The 22,394-nt window shown below is 39.0% G+C and overlaps 3 protein-coding genes across 4 annotated transcripts; 2 read left to right on the top strand and 1 right to left on the bottom strand.

The window, feature by feature from the left end:
* The first annotated feature begins 209 nt into the window (after positions 1 to 209).
* On the top strand, positions 210 to 9,817 carry clk2a (CDC-like kinase 2a). 2 transcript variants are annotated; one of them, XM_077590463.1, is made up of 13 exons: positions 210 to 388; positions 1,058 to 1,263; positions 2,460 to 2,751; positions 4,292 to 4,382; positions 5,050 to 5,116; positions 5,670 to 5,786; positions 5,973 to 6,139; positions 6,311 to 6,405; positions 6,603 to 6,732; positions 6,903 to 6,985; positions 8,153 to 8,232; positions 8,325 to 8,415; positions 8,497 to 9,817. In XM_077590463.1, the coding sequence occupies exons 2-13, from the start codon at positions 1,058 to 1,060 to the stop codon at positions 8,683 to 8,685; spliced, it is 1,608 nt and encodes a 535-aa protein (XP_077446589.1). In that variant the 5' UTR covers positions 210 to 388; the 3' UTR covers positions 8,686 to 9,817. The 2 variants fall into 2 exon arrangements, with proteins under 2 accessions (XP_077446589.1, XP_077446590.1); XM_077590464.1 differs by lacking the exons at positions 210 to 388; positions 1,058 to 1,263; positions 4,292 to 4,382 and having other exon boundaries at positions 2,635 to 2,751.
* Positions 9,818 to 12,342: 2,525 nt separating this feature from the next.
* LOC144066764 (uncharacterized) lies at positions 12,343 to 16,231 on the top strand. The gene is made up of 4 exons (XM_077590076.1): positions 12,343 to 12,467; positions 12,554 to 12,818; positions 13,882 to 13,969; positions 15,183 to 16,231. Exons 2-4 carry the CDS (start codon positions 12,601 to 12,603, stop codon positions 15,327 to 15,329), a joined length of 453 nt encoding a protein of 150 aa, XP_077446202.1. The 5' UTR covers positions 12,343 to 12,467; positions 12,554 to 12,600; the 3' UTR covers positions 15,330 to 16,231.
* Positions 15,492 to 20,843, bottom strand: dnajc8 (DnaJ (Hsp40) homolog, subfamily C, member 8). The gene is made up of 9 exons (XM_077590075.1): positions 20,682 to 20,843; positions 20,170 to 20,271; positions 20,014 to 20,070; positions 19,869 to 19,935; positions 18,013 to 18,107; positions 17,216 to 17,287; positions 17,051 to 17,142; positions 16,906 to 16,981; positions 15,492 to 15,825 (listed from the first exon to the last, which is right to left on the bottom strand). Exons 1-9 carry the CDS (start codon positions 20,748 to 20,750, stop codon positions 15,706 to 15,708), a joined length of 750 nt encoding a protein of 249 aa, XP_077446201.1. The 5' UTR covers positions 20,751 to 20,843; the 3' UTR covers positions 15,492 to 15,705.
* Positions 20,844 to 22,394: the final 1,551 nt, after the last annotated feature.

The raw sequence follows: 22,394 nt of genomic DNA, 5'->3' as shown, positions 1-22,394 counted from the left end.
GCGATGCTTTCAAATCTTCTAGAAGTTGGAAAATTTAAAATTTCCGGGAAAACAAGACATGGGTTATTTTAATCAAGTTTTACCTTAAGATACTTAATTGTTATGGTCATATTTTTAAATATCGGTGAATTCAGGTTGCAAATCATCTTTTCGGCTAGCCAATACATTTTTTGTTGTTGCTGTGAATAATTGGGTTAGCCAATTTTCCCAGTTTCATGGAACTCAGCATTTGCTCCACTATTCGCAGCTAGAACTAGCTGGACTCACATAAAGCTATTTGGGAGCAAAGGAGGTTGGAATATCGAATTAGTGAAACTATACATGTGACAAGAACGCCTGCACCACGGACTTCTTGTGGGACAAACGTACTGGGCTCGCTGCTAAAACGGTAGGGTTTGATCTCGGGAAAAAATGTGTGGTTAAAAAACGTCCAGTCCTAATGTTTAGCACAAATGCTAAAGTGCTCAAGCATAGCTGCTAAGATGGCGGTCAAATTATTTACATGGGCAGAAGCTGTTCGCTGATTTGCTCATTAATACCTTTTCCCATTTCCATACTTGTTTGCTCGATGACCAAATTACTAATATATGCATATCTGGCAGACATGATTAAAATATCGGAGTCATTGTTTGCAGTGTTTCTATCGTGAGTAAATGCCATTTCGTCCTACAATGTAGCTTAAAACACAGCATGCAATCCAAACTTTCTTTGCAAACGAGTCTTTTTAGCTTTAGTTGTTTGGACTTTTAGTACCAGATCTAACTGTCCGTGGGTGATTGTGCATTTGTGTTGTCTATTTTAATGTTAATGCACATCGTGCATGCTGATATTTTTTTTTATTGTTCTGATAGGTTTGCTAAAAGTTACTTCTATTTTGCACCTCAGAATAACAAGAGGAAAAAAACTGTCATTATTTTTGCATTATATATAAAATATAAATTTCCTTAGTAAATCAATTGCTTTATTTTTTTACCTAACTTGAATGTGCTGTGGTTTCAAAGTGTTGAGCTAAGTGGGCCCGTCTCCTCAGATGTTTGTCATTTCAAATACCTACCAGATGCCTCACACCAGACGGTACACGTCCTCTGAGGGAGACAGCGGCAGCAGCTATCATGATCGTTACAGAGAGAAAGAAAGGGATAGATGGCGCAGACACCGACACCGAAGATCACCCACGTACTCTTCAAGCAGCGACAGAGACTGGGATCGGGACCGAAGAGGACGAGTTCAGAGACAGGATGCAAGTTATGTACGCTCAAGGAGGTATGTTTGTGTTTGGACCTTCTTTTAGTGTATCCAATGCTGCCTATCCACACAGATATAGCTGGTCCCAAACCCAGATAAAGGATGAAATGCCTAGGAGAGCATCCAGTGTAAAATCAGTGCGGTCCCTCTAATTTTTTGTTTGTCTGGGCAGAAAGACAACCTCCCTGAGCACACTGAGTACCGGTGTGAGCAACATCATCATTGCTTGTTATGGGCACACACCAGTATCACACCTGCCATAAGCATGTCTACTACACATAAATGATTTAGTAATAATAAAATGTAATGATTAATATCTATGAATGAGCGGCCCGCCGGATGAGTGGTTCGCGCGTCGGCCTCACAGCTAAAAAAAATAAAAAATAATAATGGGATTTTATTTTGTGCGCTCCATATGATTTGCTGTGCGCAGAGAAGACGAGAGTAGTGCGCAATTGTGCACGCACGCATCTTAGAGGGAACATTGCCTAGGGGAGAATCCAGTGTAAAATCAGTGCCTTACAAACCATGCAAGTGACTCATTATTCTGACCCATGATAGAAAATCAGTCCACGTTCATAATGTTAGAGTCGTGCAACAATTACCATATTTTCTCGCATATTAGCCACCCCTGCGTATAAACCGCATCTTTAAAATTTCCTTAAAATTGTTGAATTTTACAATTTGGACCTAGGTAAGATGGCTATGCAGCGAGCGAGCAGTGACCGGAATGTGAGTTTTTTTTTCATGTTTTATGAAAGATATGTACATTTTTTTTCTTGAATTTCATTCATACACGTCAAAATAAATTTTGTTTAGCGTTTTATCTGTTTATCTTTTCTCTATTTTGAAATAAATAACCGTATCGGCCGCATTTGCCTGCGTCATTGCGTCGTGACGTCATGGCGTCATCAACTTGTAGTTTCGGGGATATTGTGTTTTTATGCGCATATAAGCCGTACCCTCGATTCAGTCATCTTTTTTTGTCCGACAAAACCAGCTTATATGCGAGTAAATACGGTAATCGGGACATCTGTACTGTCTAACTTATAACTATGCATTTTCTTGCTACTGTCACAATGAAGTTTCCCGAATACGGGATGAATAAAGTTATCCAATCCAGTCCCGATCCTAAACGCAACGCAGCATTATTCTTCAAATTTAGTAGTCACTCATCTGTTTTTTTTTTCTTTTCTTCTGGTGACCTGATGTAGTCGGAGCTACGACAATCGCTCAACAGATCACCGCCCATTTGACCGAAGATTCTGCGAGGGATACAGACGATTGGAACCGAGCAGAGATAAAGATCGTGACCATGACAGAGAAAGGGAGCCACATGGAGCTGCCGAAAGTTACTATCCACGCGACGCCTCGCCAAACATGTACGACTACCGACGGGGCCGTGAAAGGGAACGGGAGCGGGCTGATTCGTACAGGCGAAAGGGCAGCAGGCGTAAGCACAAACGAAGGCGGCGTAGAACCAGGTCCTATAGCCCATCCTCCTCGGTGAGTACAGCCAGACCTGCGAGGGTCTTTCTAGTCTCTTCATTCTGCTTTTTTTTTCTATTTCTGTCTCTTGCGCTCAGCTTTCTCTACCCCTCTTTCTTTTTTTAACCATTTGCTTTTCACAGCCCCTGGACTTGGTAAGTAGTGCAATCTTTCTGATTTGTTTTTATTTCTGCCAAAAGCTTTTTATTTTGTTTTCTCTTTATTTAGGTGGTTCACTTTGGGAGAACATTTTCATTTTAATGCACAAAGACTTAACACATTTTTGCTGGAATGCAATTAATTAAAAACTATTGTACATATATTTATTTCCCCAAATTATTATGATAATACGACTTCTGCTGCCTTTTTGGCTGGCTTCTACAGCTTCATTTTGACACCATAGAAAGTGTATTTTCCACTTATAGTTCATATATTTGTACATTTCATGCTATTTAACATTTTTCAATTGAAAACATGTACATTTGAATGGTGGATTTTGGATACTCGGGTTAAATTCATCCATAAATCAACACAAATTTAATTTCAATTGACCTCAATCAACATTATTTGACCATTTTAATTATAATTCATTCACATTTTTTTACTGTTTATAATTTTTCTACATTATTCATTCTAAATCATTTCAATCAATTAAAGTTATTTGATTCTCACTCCACTTATACAATATAAGACCAGTACCATTCTGTTTTGCCATACTTCCACTTAAGTACTTTAAGTGTCCAGTGCTGTTGATCATTCAGAGCGTTACTATTCACCATTCTACATTAATGTATTTCTGCATTATTCGACACACCTCATATTCAGTCATGACTATGTGCATTCCCTATGCAGTTTTTAGACAAATTGCTTTATTTTCTAGCTAATAATGAACCTTTGCATTTTATTTTTTATTTTTACAAAATCATTTTTTGGGCTTAAGTCAAGTGGAAATTTGTGGCTGTAGTTTTTCACAGATTTTGATGTTTTGTGTGTTGGGCAAAAAAGTGAAAATGTTCCACCCAAAAATACAAATGCTTGAATATAATTCAATATGTTCTTATTTTTGGACTTATTGGTCCTGAAGATGTATTTATTAAATGTCATCTTTATATCACCACACGTCTATCCAACAATCTAGATTTCAAGTGAGCAAGTAGTAACTTTCCTACTCACTTGCATTTGGTCCCCTCCTTGTTATTTACCATCTTATGAAAGCTGACAAGTCAAGCTAATAAGCTCTGATTTCAATGTTTTCCTATTTGGGCTTTGCGTTGAATGAATGGATAGATGTACCAGTTGCTTACTTGTTTCTAAGCAGCTGTGGTTTAAACGTAGAAGGGGGGGGAAGCAGAGGACATCATGTGATCTTTGACTTGTTCCCTTGCAATATATCCCTATCGTTATATATTTTCTTCACGTGGTGTCATGCGTGAATCGCCCCATGACCACCAAACCCACCAACAACTACACCAACGCCCTCCTCGGCTGCCCCTGAATACCCCCATGTTCCCCTTGGTTGTGTCGTGACCTGCTGATGGCGGTTTGGGTGTGAAAACAGCGGAGCAACAGCCGGACGCGGGCACTGAGTGTGAGGGACGACGAGGAAGGGCACCTGATCTGTCGGAGTGGGGACGTCCTGCAAGAGAGATGTACTCACTGCCACTACTCTATCGTAACCCTTCTCCATAATGAGTATTAAAGCTTAGAGCATTTAACTGGGCGTGCCTGATGATGATGAAATACTAGAAAGCTCATTGCTCTAGTGGAATTAGGGTGGATTGCAAGAAGGAAGATTCTTTGAGGGACTTTAGTTTGGAGTTTTTCTTTATTGGATATTTAAGATGTGTAGCATTTTTTTATGTTTCACAGGTTACCTTTGGGGGAAAAAAACCCATAGAATCTCATTTGTAATTGTTTCTCTGTCGAATTGGAAAGCTAGCTAGTTTTAGGTGGTTTCAGATATTTTCCTTCTTAACAAAAATTAACACTTCTAGTAGACATACACGGAATTTCAAAAACTTATTTTTTAGTTTATATTTCCAATTTGAGAAGGGGGCGGAGCTCACTTTTTGATGGCTGCAAAAGGGTCATCAAAGCGGCACGTTGCCGACCCCCCCATTTTACCCTTTCTGTATCGCATAGTTATTTATAATAGAGTATTCTACTTAAAGACTTCCCAATTGAATAAGCAGCTCTGTGAAAACAGCATAGGTTTTAGGATGTGTTCGCCTAAGTAGATCCCTTGTCTAATTCTCCTGTTTTCTCTTCCCTCACTGTTGCTCCCTTTTCCCCTTCTTTTTTTGTGCTATGATGCAGATGAAATTGTCAGTACTTTGGGTGAAGGCACCTTTGGGAGGGTGATGCAGTGTGTTGACCATCGCAGGTTTGTCATTTTAGACCTCACATCTTAATACAAATGTTTCGATTTGGGTCATTCCAGAATTGGAGGGCATTTTGTCTTCAAAATTCATGAGAAATAGACCTTCGCCTCTCTGGTTTTCTGCAACATACAGTCATACCTCTACTTACAAATTAGTTGATTCCAGAACTTTTTTTCGTAAGTTGAAAATTTCGTAAGTAGAGCAGTACTTTCTATGTAAATTCTCTAATTCGTTCCGCAGTCCTCACACAACTACCAACTAAACCCTTTAAGATTGGTCAAAATGTCCAAATTTAGTAAGAAACATGTGAGAAACACACATGAGAGTAAATGACCATAAAATTAGTTATTATTGTCTCAAAATAAATAACAAATCTACCCGTGTTGAAACGAAAGGGAACAAGAGGAAGCTAACGGTAGGCAACGTAGAGAGAACACATGAACACACATCTAATAAATGCAGCATTAAGAATTCAGACAACAACTTAAACAACATTAATAATGAATTATGTTAAATGCAGATTTTGTATTTAATTTTTTGATTTTTTTTTTCAAGGGGAGCAGCAAGTGTTGCTTTGAAAATTATCAAGAATGTGGAGAAGTACAAAGAAGCAGCTCGCCTTGAGATCAATGTACTTGAGAAGATTAACGAGAAGGATCCTGACAATAAATTGTAAGTTGAACAGCATTTTTAACAACTACAAAATTGTCATTGGGCTTAAGCAAAACTCTTTTGTGCTTTTAATCAGAATAATTGTGGTTTAATCTTCACATTTTCTCAGAATATTCTCAGAAATTGTAAACATTGTTGCCATCAATGATCTACTTTTGAAGTCTTTTAATCCATTTTGTCTTGCAGCCTGTGTGTGCAGATGTATGACTGGTTTGACTATCATGGTCACATGTGCATCTCCTTTGAGCTGCTCGCTCTGAGCACGTTCGATTTCCTCAAAGAAAACAACTACCTGCCCTACTCCATTGGTCAAGTCCGACACATGGCTTACCAAGTCTGTCTAGCTGTAAAGTGTGAGTTCAAATAACTAAAATAAACCCCACCTTTTGCATCCATCCATTTTCTATACCGTTTATTATAATGCGAGTGAGCTAGGGCCTATTATGCTGTCTTTAGATACATAAACTAAGTTTAAAATTTGATTCTTATCTTACATAAGAGCACATTTTTGTTCTATCTCACAGTTCTCCATGACAATAAGTTGACACACACAGACCTAAAGCCTGAAAACATCCTATTCGTCAACTCGGATTTCACCCAGTCCTACAATGTGGAGAAGGTAAGACATAGTAGAATAAGACTTCATTTTTGTTTTAAATTGACCAGCAACTGTTGGTAAGAATAATCTGAGTTTTGTAGAAAAACAAAATATCAGATGTTGCCCTTTCTGTTATATAGTGAAAGCAAACTTAAGTTCATTTTTGAAATTCAGGTTTTGGTCAGCAAAATACAGAACACAATGTTTTGTTATTCCAGAAACGAGAAGAAAGGACAGTTAAAAGCACAGCAGTACGTGTGGTGGATTTTGGCAGTGCCACTTTCGACCACGAGCATCACAGCACTATTGTGTCCACCAGACATTACCGTGCCCCCGAGGTCATTTTAGGTAAGTGTGACTGCTATGAAAATAATTGAAATTCATTAAGTTCTGTAGAATTGAATTTGCTGTCATGATATCCACGAGGGAAGATGACTGAGTTTGTCTGAGTAGTCATTTGTGCTCGAGTTTATGTATGCGCTGGGATACATTGTTTATACTCTGTTTTCATCGTTTAGAAATGGGCTGGAGCCATCCCTGTGATGTGTGGAGCATTGGCTGTATCCTGTTTGAGTACTACCTGGGCTTCACCTTATTTCAGGTATGGTACACTTTGCACAATTTATTGGTTACAAGTAAACTATGAAGACCAGAGTATTAGGCCATCTTCACTGTTATCAAAACTGGATATCGCGGAATAATCCAATCTATAGTTATAACCGTGGAAGGCTGAGTCTTCTACATTAGTTGAAATAACTTGCAGTTAACTGCAAATGTTTGGGTAAGAGAAGTCTTTTTTTTTTAGGGTGAGGAATCTTTGTCCATAAGTGAAGGGCAGGCAAATTATGAATTTTAGCACAAAGCATGTTTGAACCATCTTAGCCAGAATACAATTCTGAAGAAGATAGTGTGTCATGCATTGTAATATTCTGAGAAAACATGCTAAAATTATGAGATTAAAATTGAAATACAGTCATACCTCTACTTACAAAATTATTGGTTTCAGAACTTATTTTGTAAGTTGAAAATTTTGTAAGTAGAGCAGTACTTTATATGTAAATTCTCTAATTCGTTCCACAGTCCTCACACAACTACTAACTAAACCCTTTAAGATTGGTCAAAATGTCCCAATTTTGTAAGAAAGATGTGAGAAACACACAAATGAGAGAAAATTATCATAAAATGAGTTATTAATGCCTTAAAATGAATAACAAGTATATACAAAATCTAACCGTGTTGAAACACAGGGGAACAAGAGGAAGCTAACGGTGGGCAACATAGAGAGACCACGCGAACACATGAACACGCATCTAATAAACCCAGCATTAAGAATTCAGACAACAACATTAGCAACATTAATAAACAACAAATATTAACGTTTTATGATTTCTTTGGAATGTAATTTTATTAGTCGCTATTAGTTCTTACCTTGCTTGGTTTTAACTTCCCTTTCTGCATTGCTGGTTGACGGACATTTTGGGAAAAAGTTAAAAAGGAACACCAACTGACTAATCTTGGAGGAGCCAACAGTGGCGCGCTTAGGCTATAGCAGGACATGGCGACTTATGGATCTGTGACAACACTTAAATCAATTTTAGATCTGCCTAAAAGAAATCCTGGCAAAAATCCAGACAAAGAGTTTCTGGCTTTAACTCAGAGATTCAACGCATTTCTTCTCAGCTGTTCTCAGCATTTAAACATATTTCATATATTTCGAAGAAAAATCATCAAAATGACTGAACCATTACTTAAAATCTGTTTCCATCAGACACATGACAACAGGGAGCATTTGGCCATGATGGAGAGAATTCTTGGACCTGTCCCCTCCAGAATGATCCGCAAGACGAGGTGAGTGTTCTGTGCACACACCTTTCATACTCTAATATCTGGGTCAAAATCTTTTTAATCCACACTCCTAACATTTACTCCCTTCTCTTTAGGAAGCAGAAGTATTTCTATCGAGGCCGTCTCGACTGGGATGAGTGCTCCTCAGCCGGGAAATACGTTAGAGAAAACTGTAAACCTCTGAGGGTAAGTGGAGTAGGTGGAGGGGGGAAAAGTGTAGACTCTAACGTAATAATTTTATTTCTCATTTTTTCCATGCGTTCTCAGAGGTACTTGCTTTCAGAAGCAGAAGAGCATCATCAGTTGTTTGACCTGATAGAAAGCATGCTGGAGTACGAGCCATCCAAGAGACTGGCTCTTGCAGACTCCCTCAAGCATCCGTTCTTTAACTTTGGGGGGAGTGGCGAAGCTACCTGCAGTAAGAGCTGGGAAGCAAATAGAGACATTAGCCGGTGATCCGGAGCACCTTCTCCATAGTTTGGTTACAGCAGTATTTTTTTATACACGGGGCCTGTGAACTCTTATTGTTTCTGTATACGCACGGACACCTTCCTGCTATTTCAGGGATTGGTGTAGAGATCTCTTCAGGAATGGGTTGAGGTCTCATGTAGGAATCTCCAAACAGTCAAGGCTTCAAGAGGACAACGAGGCCGAACAGATGACGCAAAAGGAGCCCTTCCGGCAGCTCATTTCGTCCTCTGGAAAGTACCCTCTTTCCGTCCAACTACGGTTTTTCTTGAGGGAACATCTGAGACTTTTTGGAGGAAGTCAGTGCCACCTGAAGCCATTTACGGAGAAGGAATGGCATTTTCTTGTGGAGGGCGATAAAAGAGGGGTCGGGACAAACATGCAGTCGCAAGTCATCATTTGGATGACATCACCCACAAGAACCAGCCATTTTAGAAAGCATCTTTAAATATGTAGTTACCGTTCTCAAAGTTGATCAACATTTTTTTCGCAGGGAATTTTCAACTTATCCAGGCGTTCAAGTGAACACTCGCATCAAATTGACATTTGGCAGTATATTTTTAGGATACAAATGTTCCCCCATGAAAGTCTTTATTTCCAAATAAGACAAAGTCGACACTTGATTTAGTCCCATTGTTTGTCAACTCTACTCCACCCTAACTGAAGGTAATGCTTGTTACATCTGTTTGTTTTTGTGTGACTATCTGGTTTGTTTCTACATTATGCATTGCTTTCTGACATGGTGATGTATGGTTGCGTGTGCGCCTGGTATGATGCATTTAGATGCATCCTTAAATGTGGGATTATCTCCATACTTTTTTAAAAATTCAATTGCCTTCTTTGGTTTTCCCCACTGAAGCAAAGCACATGTCCTGTGGGGTGTCCAAATGAGCCGCACACAACTGTTTGATATTTATTTTTTCTGTATGTTTTGGTGGGTGGGATTCAAAAAGGTCATTGTTCTTGCCTCATATATATATGTGTGTGTATATATATTATATGTTAAATATATACACACACATACACATACACATATTGTTTTGTATGAAATTAAAGCCTATAAAATTGTATATATGTAAGATGTAGGATTAAAGTGAAAGTCCTTCTTTGCAAAGGTAAACTGCTGTTGGGGACTTTTTGTGATGACCTTGTCTTAATCCCATTTAAAACTGGTCATATTTGCTTTGGGGTAACATTTTGGGATTAAACTAAAATTATAGGTAAATTTTATTAGACTTGAAATTGTGCGGTCAAAGGTGTACGGAACGTTAAAATAGGTTGCAGTGTATTTTAGGGTTTCACTTGTAGGCAAAATATCTTAGTTTTATTGTGAGTATAATAAATCATGCCCACACTAATCGCTTTAATAGATTAGGAAGCAATTTATTGAACAAGGTGGAAAAAAATATTAATTTTGCGACCCTTTTCAAAGGCAATTTGCGTTGTCATTGTGAGACTAACATTTACTCTGTAGTTTCAAAATAATTTCTCCTTTATTTTTCTAATGTGGGAACTTCCTTAGTTTTATCCCTAAGGGAGGAAGTGATACTCTGCTGTGGTTTGCTTTTTGAAGATAAAAGGGAAATTTTGCACTGTATATTAGTTTCTAAGAACTTTCAGTGTCAAGATTGGCTCTATTATTCTTACTAAATTTTAAATAATAATGTTTACAATAGAAATATCCCTCAAAGTACGGCGTCAGGCGTGAATATTGGTTTTACTATTGTAAGGAGTTTCAAGAGTCTAACAGAAGAGAATTGGATTTATTAGTACACAAAGGTTGCTGGGCAGCCCGTTGGGGCGACTGGTTAGCGCTTCGGCCTCACAGCTCTGGGGTCCTGGGTTCAAATCCAGATCATGTCCATTTGTGTGGAGTTTGCATGTTCTCCCGGGCCTGCGTGGGTTTCCTCCAGGTACTATGGTTTCCTTCCACATTCCAAAAACATGCATGGTAGGCTGATTGGACACTGTAAATTGCCCCTAGGTGTGGGTGAGTGTGCATGGTTGTCCGTCTCCTTGTGCCCTGCAATCAGCTGGCCACCGATTCAGGGTGTCCCCCACCTCTGGCCCAGAGACAGCTGGGATTGGCTCCAGCACCCCCCGCAACCCTAATGAGGATAAAGTGGTTTAGAAAGTGAGATGAGACAAAGGTTGCCTTTAACAGACATTAAAAACTATTACATATACATTTTAATCCGTCAAGATAGGAGACAGAATGACCAGTATTCCACTCAGCAGAATTGAAATCATATTCCCAAAGTTTTACTAACATTTTTTGTGTTTATTTTCTGCATGCATTCACTAACATGACAAGTATTCGGGTGAACTGATAATCTTTGCAGAGTACTCCATTTTACATCTCTTTAATTTTGCCTCATCTACGTCTTTAAGGTACTGCTCTCACCTAATCAGCACCGGAAGTTTCAATATAGGAAGAAGATCTGCTTGGACAGGTGCGGCTTTCAAGTAAGCTTTCCCATCTGCTACATTGTCAGTTCAACGCTGTAATGAGGTCAACCACTGCCCCCATTTTTCCTTGTGTGTGTATAGGTGGTTGGTTCTATATGTGTTGTGTGCGTATATATGTACAGTTGTGCTCAAAAGTTTACATACACTTGTGCAGAACATAATGTCATGGCTCTCTTGAGTTTCCAGTTATTTCTAGAACTCTGATAGAGTGATTGGAACAGATACTTCTTTGTCACAAAAAAATCATGAAGTGTTGTTCTTTTATGACTTTAATATGGGTTAACGGAAAAAGTGATCAAATCTGCTGGGTCAAAAATATACATACAGCAACACGAATTAGCAATTTTGGTGACTTATAAAGTTGTGACAGTGAAATGAGCTTCATAGCATGGCTTCTTAACTTCTTGTGAGTGATTATGAGTGACTGACTACAGCTGGTGACTTCTCTGAGGCCATTTAAATAGGGCTCATTGGATGCAAACGCCCACAAACGCTACAATGGGAAAGTCAAAGGAGCTCAGCATGGATCTGAAAAAGCGAATCCTTGAATTGAACAAGTCAGGAAAGTCGCTTGGAGCCATTTCAAAGCAGCTGCAGGTCCCAAGAGCAACAGTGCAAACAATTGTATGTAATTATAAACTACATGGTACTGTTTGGCCACAATGCCCAGCAATATGTTTGGAGGAGAAAAGGTAAGGCCTTTAACCCCAAGTACACCATGCCTACCGGCAAGCACGGTGGTGGTAGTATTATGCCGTGGGGCTGTTTTTCTGTCAATGGAACTGGTGCTTTACAGAGAGTAAATGGGATGATGAAGAAGGAGGATTACCTTCAAATTCTTCAAGATAACCTAAAGTCATCAGCCCGAAGATTGGGTCTTGGGCGCAGTTGGGTGTTCCAACAAGACAATGACCCCAAACACACATCAAAAGTGGTAATGGAATGGCTAAAACAGGCTAGATTTAAGGTTTTCCAATGGCCTCCCCAAAGTCCTGACTTAAACCCCATTGGACATGACCTGGATTTGAACCCAGGACCCCAGAGCTGTGAGGCCCATGCACTAACCACTCATGCACTAACCACTCATCCACCGTGCCATGAATGCTTTTGCTTTAATTGTCATGCTGTTTAATTGGATAAGCAGGATTGCTTTTTCTGCTAAGCCACTAAGACACACTGACGCTATTGGTCGAATCCTTAAAAGGATACTTGCACACGTTCACACACACACACTCAATCCTTGGACTGCTTTGTAATGGACAAGTTTCAGTTCAGTTACATTGACTATAGCGTATGAGACGGTAAACATACCCTTTATATTTGTGTTGTTGTAATGAAACCACTTTTGAAAATGTGTGTTCTCTTTCCTATGCTTGCCTTTTTGCAGGTCCCAAAAAATCTGAAACGCAGATTGGGAAGCAGACACAGTTGAAAATGGATTCCATTTTGTCACTGAGTTCCCCCTTCAAGCAATTCGCTAGCACAAATACGCCTGGAAAGAGCAACTCGACGCCAAAAGTAGACATGGGCCGCAGAAGCAGCTTCACTCGGAGAAGAAGCATCAGCAGGCGGCGAAGTCTGCCTTGCGGAGGCCAGAAAATTCAAGACTCACACTGGTTAAGAGTTTACCAGGCTGACTTGAAGAGAGAGAGGTAAAGTGGTTCAACATGTTTAAACCAAAGATCATGTCGCAAATGAAAATTTGAAAGAAAAAAAAAATCAACTATCCCAAAGGGGAACTTCAGCTTTTTAAATATAATAGAATAATTTAATAACTTGATTAAGAAACTTTACAGGAGTGTGTAAAATGGAGATAAAATATTAAATCACCACAACAAATGTTATAAATACAATTTATTCCTCTAACTTTACTGCATTTTTTAACTTATTCAAGTCCCCAATCAATAAATCGGGTGTTGTTATTGCTGCTCGTAATTGTGTAGTATTTTAAAATGATTCCAATGTTATTTAAATAGAGGACATATGTACTTATTGTAGTCCTCAATTACTCCACTTTGCTTTAAACACAGTTGCTGGTGGAATTTAGGTGTTTGTAATCTGAGGATAAGCGGTTCAGAAAATGAATGACGGGCGAATTAAAATATAGTAAAGGTACCTCAAAAGAAAATTGCTTACAGTAAATCCCCAGTTTATAATTGTGATAAAGTTAAAAACTCACAATTGATAATTTACAGTATAGAGACTGTCTCATCTAATGTTTTCTTTAATATTTAAACCTTCTAAAATGGATGTAAAATGAATGTTTGTCTTGTCCCACGTTTTGCCACTGAGTCATTATAACTGCGAAACCATATACGTAATTGTCTGATCCTCTGATATTACATGATATACAAAAAAGTGGGTTTGGAAACCTTATTTAATTAACACATTGTTCACAAAAAAATGTGTGTATTACTCAATCAAGTGCTTCTAAAAGTATTAATCTGTAGTTTTGGTGTTTTAAGCAACAACAACAAAAAAACGTGACTGCAAGGTCCAATTAATTCCTAGGAAGACCAAAGCATTCCAGAAAATTTACCCCTTAGCCGCATTTGAGTGACTGCCGAGTTGCGGTTTCCACAAGCTTTAGGTTATTTATATTTGTTGACTCGGCTAAATGTTTTGGCCAGACAGTCTTAGCCTAACAAGGTCTTTGCTCACACGTATAATCCCCTTGGCCACGTGCTGTACCTAATGCTGCTGTTTGTCTCAAAGGAAACGACAGCAAGCCGTGCTCGCCAAAAAGAACGCTGAGCGATTTGTCAGGAAAACTCACTTCAGGAGTCATCACTGCCTGCCACGGGTACGTGGGAATTATTTGCATGGCTCTTCACCAACTCAACTGTTCAAATGTTTCAGTGCTATTTAGCATAACTTGCACTTTTCTTTGTACAACAAATGTTTGATCTTTTCTATGACTCTTCCAAGTCTGTTCTGATCAGCCAATTTCACCACTTTCCCGGGAAATCGTCCTGTTTGCAGGAGCATTCAAAACACATAAAGTTGCTTAAAAGTAAAATAAAAAAATGTTTGGTCACTTTAACAATGAAGCTACCGTATTTTCTCGCATATAAGCTGTATTTGTAACTAAAAAAAGATGACTCAATCAAGGGTATGGCTTATATGCGAACAAGACTGTGTTGCTATACTCTTTAACCAGTAGATTTCAGGCAAAGTAACATTTACTATTTGTTGGTTATTTTCTGTTTTGCAGTAAAACAACCATTAATGGATGAATTACTAACTTCCTTATATTGACCCTAATTGCTTTTGATTCATACAGTATCTCAGAAATACCATGTGTGATGATTTTTCTTAAGATTTTCTCTTCATAATAACACATTTGTACTCCCTATTAAAACCATGAATATGGAGGTGAAAATTGTCAATCAGGTGCAGCGTATACGCAAAAAAATGTAAAATTCAACGATTTTAAGGCAATGTTAAGGGTGCGGCTTGTACGCGAGAAAATATGCCATGTAAAAGTTGAGTAAATAGAGAAGTGACTGTTTTTGGTCATTAGAAAAAAACATTTATATATAACTTAATATTTTTGGAACATAAATTGCACTAACTAAAGTCCACAAAATGAAGACGAACAAAGTAAAGTATATATAACTCAGTACTGTCGCAATTTCTTTGGGGGGAGGGCAATATTTTATCGGAAACCAAGAACAAACATACGTTAAAGTAACATTGGTAAAATGGCTAAATAAGCATCAGTTATCATAGCTTTTTCAAATAACTGGCCAAAAATGGCTCTTTTTTCAGGGGGGGGAACATAAGTTGCAACTGAGTATTAATCACAGGTGCAGCAAAATTATGAAAGTGCAATTTATGGTTCTGAAAATACAGTAGTAGCCTTAAGAGCATGTGGGTGAATCACCCACAGATAATTATAAACCAATATGCTTTCTAAAAATGACTCCACCTAACATTGGAAGAGCAAATATACCGAACAAAAACACCTTTTGTGCACCCCATATTTTTTTCCTAAGATTTTCTTTCACACACAGAAAACAACCACCACCAGAAAGCCAGCGTCAAAGAAGGAAGATTCTCTCTTTGGAGCATTCCAGGGTCTCAGTTTGGATGGTGTGATTGGAGGTGTCAATGGATCAGCTGTTGCAGTAGCTTCAGGAGACCAATGCAAAATCATGTAACCCAAAGACAATCCTTTTTGCTCCAAAAGAGGACCCAAAAAAATCCACCTCGTCTGGCCTGACGTCAGTTAAACAAATGCCAAACTGCTGCGAGAAGACATTAAATATGCATTGATGAGTAGCTGACATGTACATGTAGTGATGACATGGACACATAGGAGATTGGCATCTCAAAACCTACTTTTATTTTGTGTTTTGCAATAAAAAAAAAAGTCACAAACCGTTTGCTTCTTTTGTATGATATGGAAGATACTTTACTTACATGAGGCAGCATAATCCAAAATTGTGAATGGAAAAACATCAAAATGAGACAGTAAGGGATACAATACAAGGAAGGGTACACATGGTTTTAAGTTATTCAAGTCCCGTTTTTACATTATTCCCTCTGCTCCATCTTTACTTTGGGGGGCTTGAGAAATGACCTATTTTTCTTCTCCTTGCTCTTGCCTTTAGCCTGGAACGTCCTCCAACTGTCCACACGCCCATCTCTTGTTTCCTTGGAGTGTTTTGAAATGATTACCAGAATGAAAAGCACAGGACAATGTCAAGTACCGTATTTTCACGACTATAAGGCGCACATAAGTCTTAAATTTTCTCCAAAATAGACAGTGCGCCTTATAATCCAGTGCGCTTTATATATGGACCAATACTAAAATTGTTATCACGATAAAATAAAATAAATCAGTCAATAGGACATCTACAGGAAGCAGCCCCCAACTCTACTATTTTCCCGTAGATAAAGTACTGCGCAGTGACTGCTGGGATATAGAGTTCTTAATACACCCAGTATGACGGCGAGCACACTAATTTGGTGCTCGCCGTCATTTCGGCTGTGTTTACAAAAGAAATCCTGCCGCCAGATGTTGGCGTCAACAGAGCATTCAAAGCTAGACTGCGAACTATATATATATTATATATATTAACTCAGTGCTTGCCGTCATTCCTGGAGGCTTGAGAACTACAACCGCTGGACTTTGGCATCAACCGGGCTTTCAAAGCAAAGTTGCGAGCAGCATGGGAGCAGTGGAGAGGGGACCCGGTGTTTTGGAAGACTCATTTGGGGAATTGTTTAATTCAGACACAGAAAATGAGGACTTTGATGGTTTTGTGGGTGATGATGATGTGAGTTCATTGTAAAATGGCTAAATAAAGTACAACCGAACTCAGTTTTGCTTCTGTTGCCTTTTTAAAAACGTGTTTTTAGCGTGCGGGTTTAGCGTGCATTTGGTGCATGTAGCACCAGATTAGTGTGTTCGCCGTTGTAGTATACTATTGATACTATTAGTGCAAAGTTATCACAGCCGTCAACCTGGATGTATTGACAAAAGGACTATATATCCCAGCAGTCACTGCGCACCGGAAATAGCGTCTGGGGCTGCTTCCTTAGACAGCGCTATTATGGTTCGAAAATCCTCCATAAATAATATATATGCCATGCCTGGCTGCGTCTAAAAGAACGGTGCGTCCTTTGTGTGTGTAAAATACAGAAATAGCACTCGTTATTGACACTGCAGGTAAAAATATGATGCGCCGAATAGTCGTGAAAATACGGTAACCTATCAAACTGTAAAATTACCTCAAAATTTTTCTGCCATTCTCTGTCTCGCTTTGCTTTCTCTGCTACTTCAATTTCTTCCTCCCTCGCCCTTTTCCTGCAGGTGACGAGAAAAAGTGTTGAATTTTTTTTCTCCCTCTCTAGAAAGTGGCATTGACTGAATTACCTTTCATGCATATCCTTAGCTTCTCTTTCCTTTCTTTTGATAGCAAGCTCTGCAAACAGTTTCATTGTCTGCTTATACACAGCTTGGCTAAACTGGAGGGGGAAATGTATTACTAACATTAAGAGGACTGATTTAAAAATCATAAATTTGATAGTTGGTACTCACAAGTTCAGGATCATCCTCTTCTACTATCTGAGATTTCCCATCCTTTTTCAGCTGTTTCTTTTTCTCTTTCACCTGTGTTTGGCAAATAAAAACAGTCATCCTTTTAGATTAAGAACTGTTAAGGAGAATTATTTGATTGAATATACTGAGGTACCTCTACTTACAAATGCTTCAATAAATGAAAATTTCAGGTTACAAAACACTGATATGCAAATTACTGTTAGATACTGGGCTCTCTGAGTTAAAAAAAAGTCACCAAATGAGAAGACGGAGTCAACTATTTAAAAAAAAAAGCTGTGAAGAAGAACACAAAGCTAAAAAGGTCAAATGCAGTGGAAATAAAATGGGTGAAAAATTAAGAGAAGGAAAAAAATTCTGAAAACAGAAAAATGTTAAAAGATTTTTCATAAATGTAATGCGGTTTTGAATTCATAATTTGAAGTTGTTTTTAGATGTTTATATGGTTGGTCTGTCGCCTAATGTTAGCTTACCCCTTACACTTATGCACATGCCCTTCAACACAAAGAGATAATTTTGCATTTTTTTTATTAATTTTAATACATTAATAATTGTTTTATCATTGTGTTTCTCTCACATCTTTCATACAAAATTGGGACACTAATCACTTTTAAAAGGGTTTAGCGTTATAGTTTTTTTTTTTTTGAAGACAGAGAAACGAACTATAAATTTACATGTAAAATGTAGCTTTACTTACAAAGAATCCAAGTTCTGGAACCAATTAATTTCAGAAGTAAAGGTAACACTGTGCACAATAAATCATTATGGCGGCCACTCACATTATGCTCCACATATTCCCTTCCAGCTTGAATCACATCTAAAGCCCTTTTCTTCTGGTCTGGATCCTGAAGGAGTTTGTACGCTTTGTCCACCGCTAATAAACAAGCAAAGATAAAAATGTACAGCTGTTAAAATTGACGCTACACACTGTGTTAACACACCAAGTAAAATATGTGCACCATGAAGGATTATGAAAAATGTAATATTTTATATTTATACAGTAATACCTTGACATACGAGTGTCCCAACATACAAGAAATTAGAGATACGAAGAAAATTCCAAGCACATTTTTGCCCTGAGATACGAGACAAATTTGACATACAAGCATATGATGCGGCCGCTAGCTAGGTGGTCCAAGCGGTACACGGTCGATTGGTCGCCGATCTTTTGGTCGCCCGGAAGGTAAGTGATAATTACCATTTAAATCGTTGCTCAAATTCCCTAAATCCAAACTGCGAATTACTATTTAGTCATACTTAATGCCTTAGTAATTATTAGGCTAAAGAAAAACTCCAAATTTCCCGGACTTTTATTGTTTTTTGTTGGAGAACTTGTTAACACCCTGACTGACGTAGCTTCTTAAAAGGGACAACGCATGTACATACAAAGTCTTATACACTCACACATCGGCTCAGTGAAACTGCTCATGGCCATTGTTGGCTTTTATTGATGCGTAGACCGTGTTGTTTTACCTTGTTTTGTCGCCGGTCTTTTGGTCGCCCGTTGTCGCGGTCGGGGCGACCAAAAGACCGGCGACCAATCAACCGCACACGGTCCAAGCTGTATAGTAATTTTCATGACGAGAGGGAGGGGGTTTCTTTTAATATGGATAAAGGAGAAACAGTTAGCGGAATCTGCGAGGACTTGAAAGTAAAGCCAGCAGATGAGAAAGGGGATAGTTCGACGCCAGCCGAAACCTTCAAAGCGGGTCGTGGCTGGTTCGGTAACTTTAAAAAACAAACTGGAGATACACTCAATTGTGAGGCATGGGGAAGCAGCTAGTTCTGACTCGGGATACATTAACACCTTTGCCCCGGTCATAGCACAAGGTTACATCCATTTTAAGTGTGTGTATACAAAGTTCATTTAAGTTAAATTTAAAGTTTATGTTATGTTACGTAGTGTGACAAAAGTGAAGCGAACTGAACGTGTTAAATATCTCTCCTCCGCCGTTAGCTGCTACTGTCTGTTTCAAAGGTAAGAACTCCATACAATACTGTACATGATAATGTCACATTTTATTGCAAATCATAACCACCAGATAGGTATTTGTTGCTTTGTGAGCATAGGTGGTGAGTTAGAAAAAATAAAAACATATTTTTCCATTGTAATATTGTATTTTAGGTGTTTGAAAGAGGGAACGGATTAATTTGTACTTAGTTTTTCTCTCATCTCATTTTCTGAACCACTTTATCCTCATTAGGGTCGCAGGGGTGCTGGAGCAAATCCCAGCTGTCTCCAGGCCAGAGGCGGGGGACACCCTGAATTGGTGGCCAGCCGATCGCTGGGCACAAGGAGACGGACCACCATGCACACTCACACCCATACCTAGGGGCAATAGAGTGTCCAATCAGCCTACTATGCATGTTTTTGGAATGTGGGGAGGGGAAACAGAGTACCCGGTGGAAACCCACACAGACCCGGAGAGAACATGCAAACTCCACAGAGGTGGACCGACCTGGACTAGAACCCAGGACCCCAGAGCTATGAGGCCGACGTGCTAAACACTCGTGCCACCGGGCCTCCCCTATTTAGTTTTCTTATATTGGAAAAATTAATTTGAGATACAAGTAAATTGACACACGAACTCAGTCCCGGAACGCATTAAGCTCCTATATTACTGTATTTGAATACCTTCAAATGCTTGCTGTGCTCTCTCCACATCATCCTGATTTTTATCTGGATGGACTAGAATGGATAACTGCAGAAAACAGAATAGATGTGCAGAATTGCATCTTGTTGAAATACTACAAACCTAATGCAAGAGTATTTTACCTACCGCTCTGAATCTTTTCTTCAAGTCAATATCTGTTGCATCGGGATCAACTTGCAGGACCTAAACACAGCAATTAACAGACAAATGGGGAATTTGGGTGAAATGTAAAAAGAAGAATGGACCATTCAAAAGGCAATTTAAATGAATACGAAGGTTTACCTCGAAGGGATTCAGATTAAAATAGGACGCGCCAGGCCTAAGCAGTCGATCTATCTGCTGCTTGGAGGTTAACACGGAATCTCTTTTCTCGATCTGTTTCACCTGTGATACAACACACAAACATGTATTGACATAAAAACAGAGTAATTCAGAGTACAAAGACGCAGCACAAACAACACGCTATCCCAAAACATGACTGTTTTTAAACGCTGAACTGAGTCATCGATCAACGTGACTAAACAAGCTTGCGCGGTTTCATTTGATTACAGACTTGAAGACGCAAATCAGCAAGAGTGCGTTATAAAAAAAACTGCACAAAAGTCTGGTGTAACGCTGATTTGTGATGATATACTACTCCACCTTTGGCAATATTTAGCTCGTCGCTAGCGGTTTCTCATGCCTACCCGACGCCCCACTGGTTTCCAATTAAAAACAAAACAATTCAACTTGGTTTGTGTTTTACTTTATCAAAACGACGAAATAACGCATATATTTTCATTGTTTCCTCGTACCTCTGTATAAAAGTTTTGGAATAAGTCATCGGACACAGCCTGAGAAGACTCGCCACCGCTCGCCGCCATCTTTGCTTCGATTTACGTTGAACGTACCAGTCACATGATCACGACGTTCCCGCCCCAAATTGTCCATATTTAGCATTTCATGGCGGTTCTACGTCGATAACAAAACGACTAGCGATTTATTCTTCCAACCACATGAGATGAGCCGTATTGTGATGTTGAACACACATTATGAAGCATGTTTTTACACCACGTGGCGTCAATACAATAGAACTACGAATACAGCAAGGCAGTCCTGCATTCTGTTTGTAGCATTGTTCCAAACCAGCGTATGCTAGATTTCTTAATAAATACATTGCTCTTGTTTTTCAAAAATAATTTATTTAAAACAGTAATATTCTGAAACTACTTCATACTAAAGACACAGGTGTAGCACCTCCTGCTGGCCAGCAAACGTAAACTCGCCATTTTGAGGTATCTGGATTCCTAATTTGCTGCAATTGCCTACAATTTTTTTGAACAGCAGAAAGGACAGAACTTTTATAACGTGAAGATAAAGTGAAGGCCTGTGTTTTTAACAGATATTTTTACAAAATTAACAATATTAGCGCAATTTCTTTTTACTTGAATACCTAGTCAGTATAAGTGGCACAAATACAAAAGAGACAAAATAAATTTCGGTTTAATCCAGTCAAAATATAAGAAAAAAGTATTTACATTTTAACAAGATGATTGCACTTTGCAGAAGCTGCTTGGACAGCACCGGTGACCAATCACGGGTGTACATCACCTGGGCTTAGCCACAGCTTGCCTGTGACCCTAAAGACAGCCAGGATACACAAAATGGTTATGACTATTCATTCAATCATTCTCTGAACCGCTTTGTCATCGGTAGGGTCGCGGGGGGTGCTGGAGCCTATCCCAGCTGACTTCAGGCCATAAGCGGGGGACACCCTGTATCGGTGGCCAGCCAATCGCAGGGCACAATGAGACAAACAATCTATCTGAGGGTGTACCTAGGGGCACTTTAGAGTGTCCAAGCAGCCTACCATGCATGTTTTTGAAATGTGAGAGGACACCGGAGTACCCTGTGGAAACCCACACAGGCCCAGAGAGAACATGCAAACTCCACATAGGTGGACTGTCCTGGATTCAAACCCAAGACCCCAAAACAGTGAGGCCGACGTGCTAACCACTCAAGTTGCTGGGCCGCAGTTATGACTATAGTGGATAAAATATTTTTAAATGGTAGAAAGGTAGAAAGCTACATTTATCACAATTTTCAGCATTTTTTCCCTTACCATAATTTTACCTTACCGTCATTAGCGGCACATATTGTCAAGAATGACGATTTCTTGGATGTTGCGGAGATTCTCCACTACAAAAAAAGGTATACTTTAATCACTACTGAAATATAAATTTACATCAACATGGGTCTCGCTGTCTGACGCTGGATTTACATCGCTTGGTTGAAGTGAGAATCCAACTTATTTTTGACTTTTGACATAAGTGGGACAATCGGGATGTCATTGTAATTTCATAGACAAAAATGCAAAAACGGTCTAGAAAAATAAAAGAATCAAGCCTCTTCTAGATTCAGATTAAAGTCTGAAGGTTTTTCATATATTCCTCTAATGCAAATTAATCTAACCTTTGTTGCGCTCAACAGTGTAATTATACGACATTAGATGTACTACATGCATCAGT

Source organism: Stigmatopora argus, chromosome 21 (assembly GCF_051989625.1).
Source record: "Stigmatopora argus isolate UIUO_Sarg chromosome 21, RoL_Sarg_1.0, whole genome shotgun sequence".
In the NCBI taxonomy this organism is placed as follows: Eukaryota; Metazoa; Chordata; class Actinopteri; order Syngnathiformes; family Syngnathidae; genus Stigmatopora; species Stigmatopora argus.
This window is presented reverse-complemented; position numbering and strand designations above follow the sequence as displayed.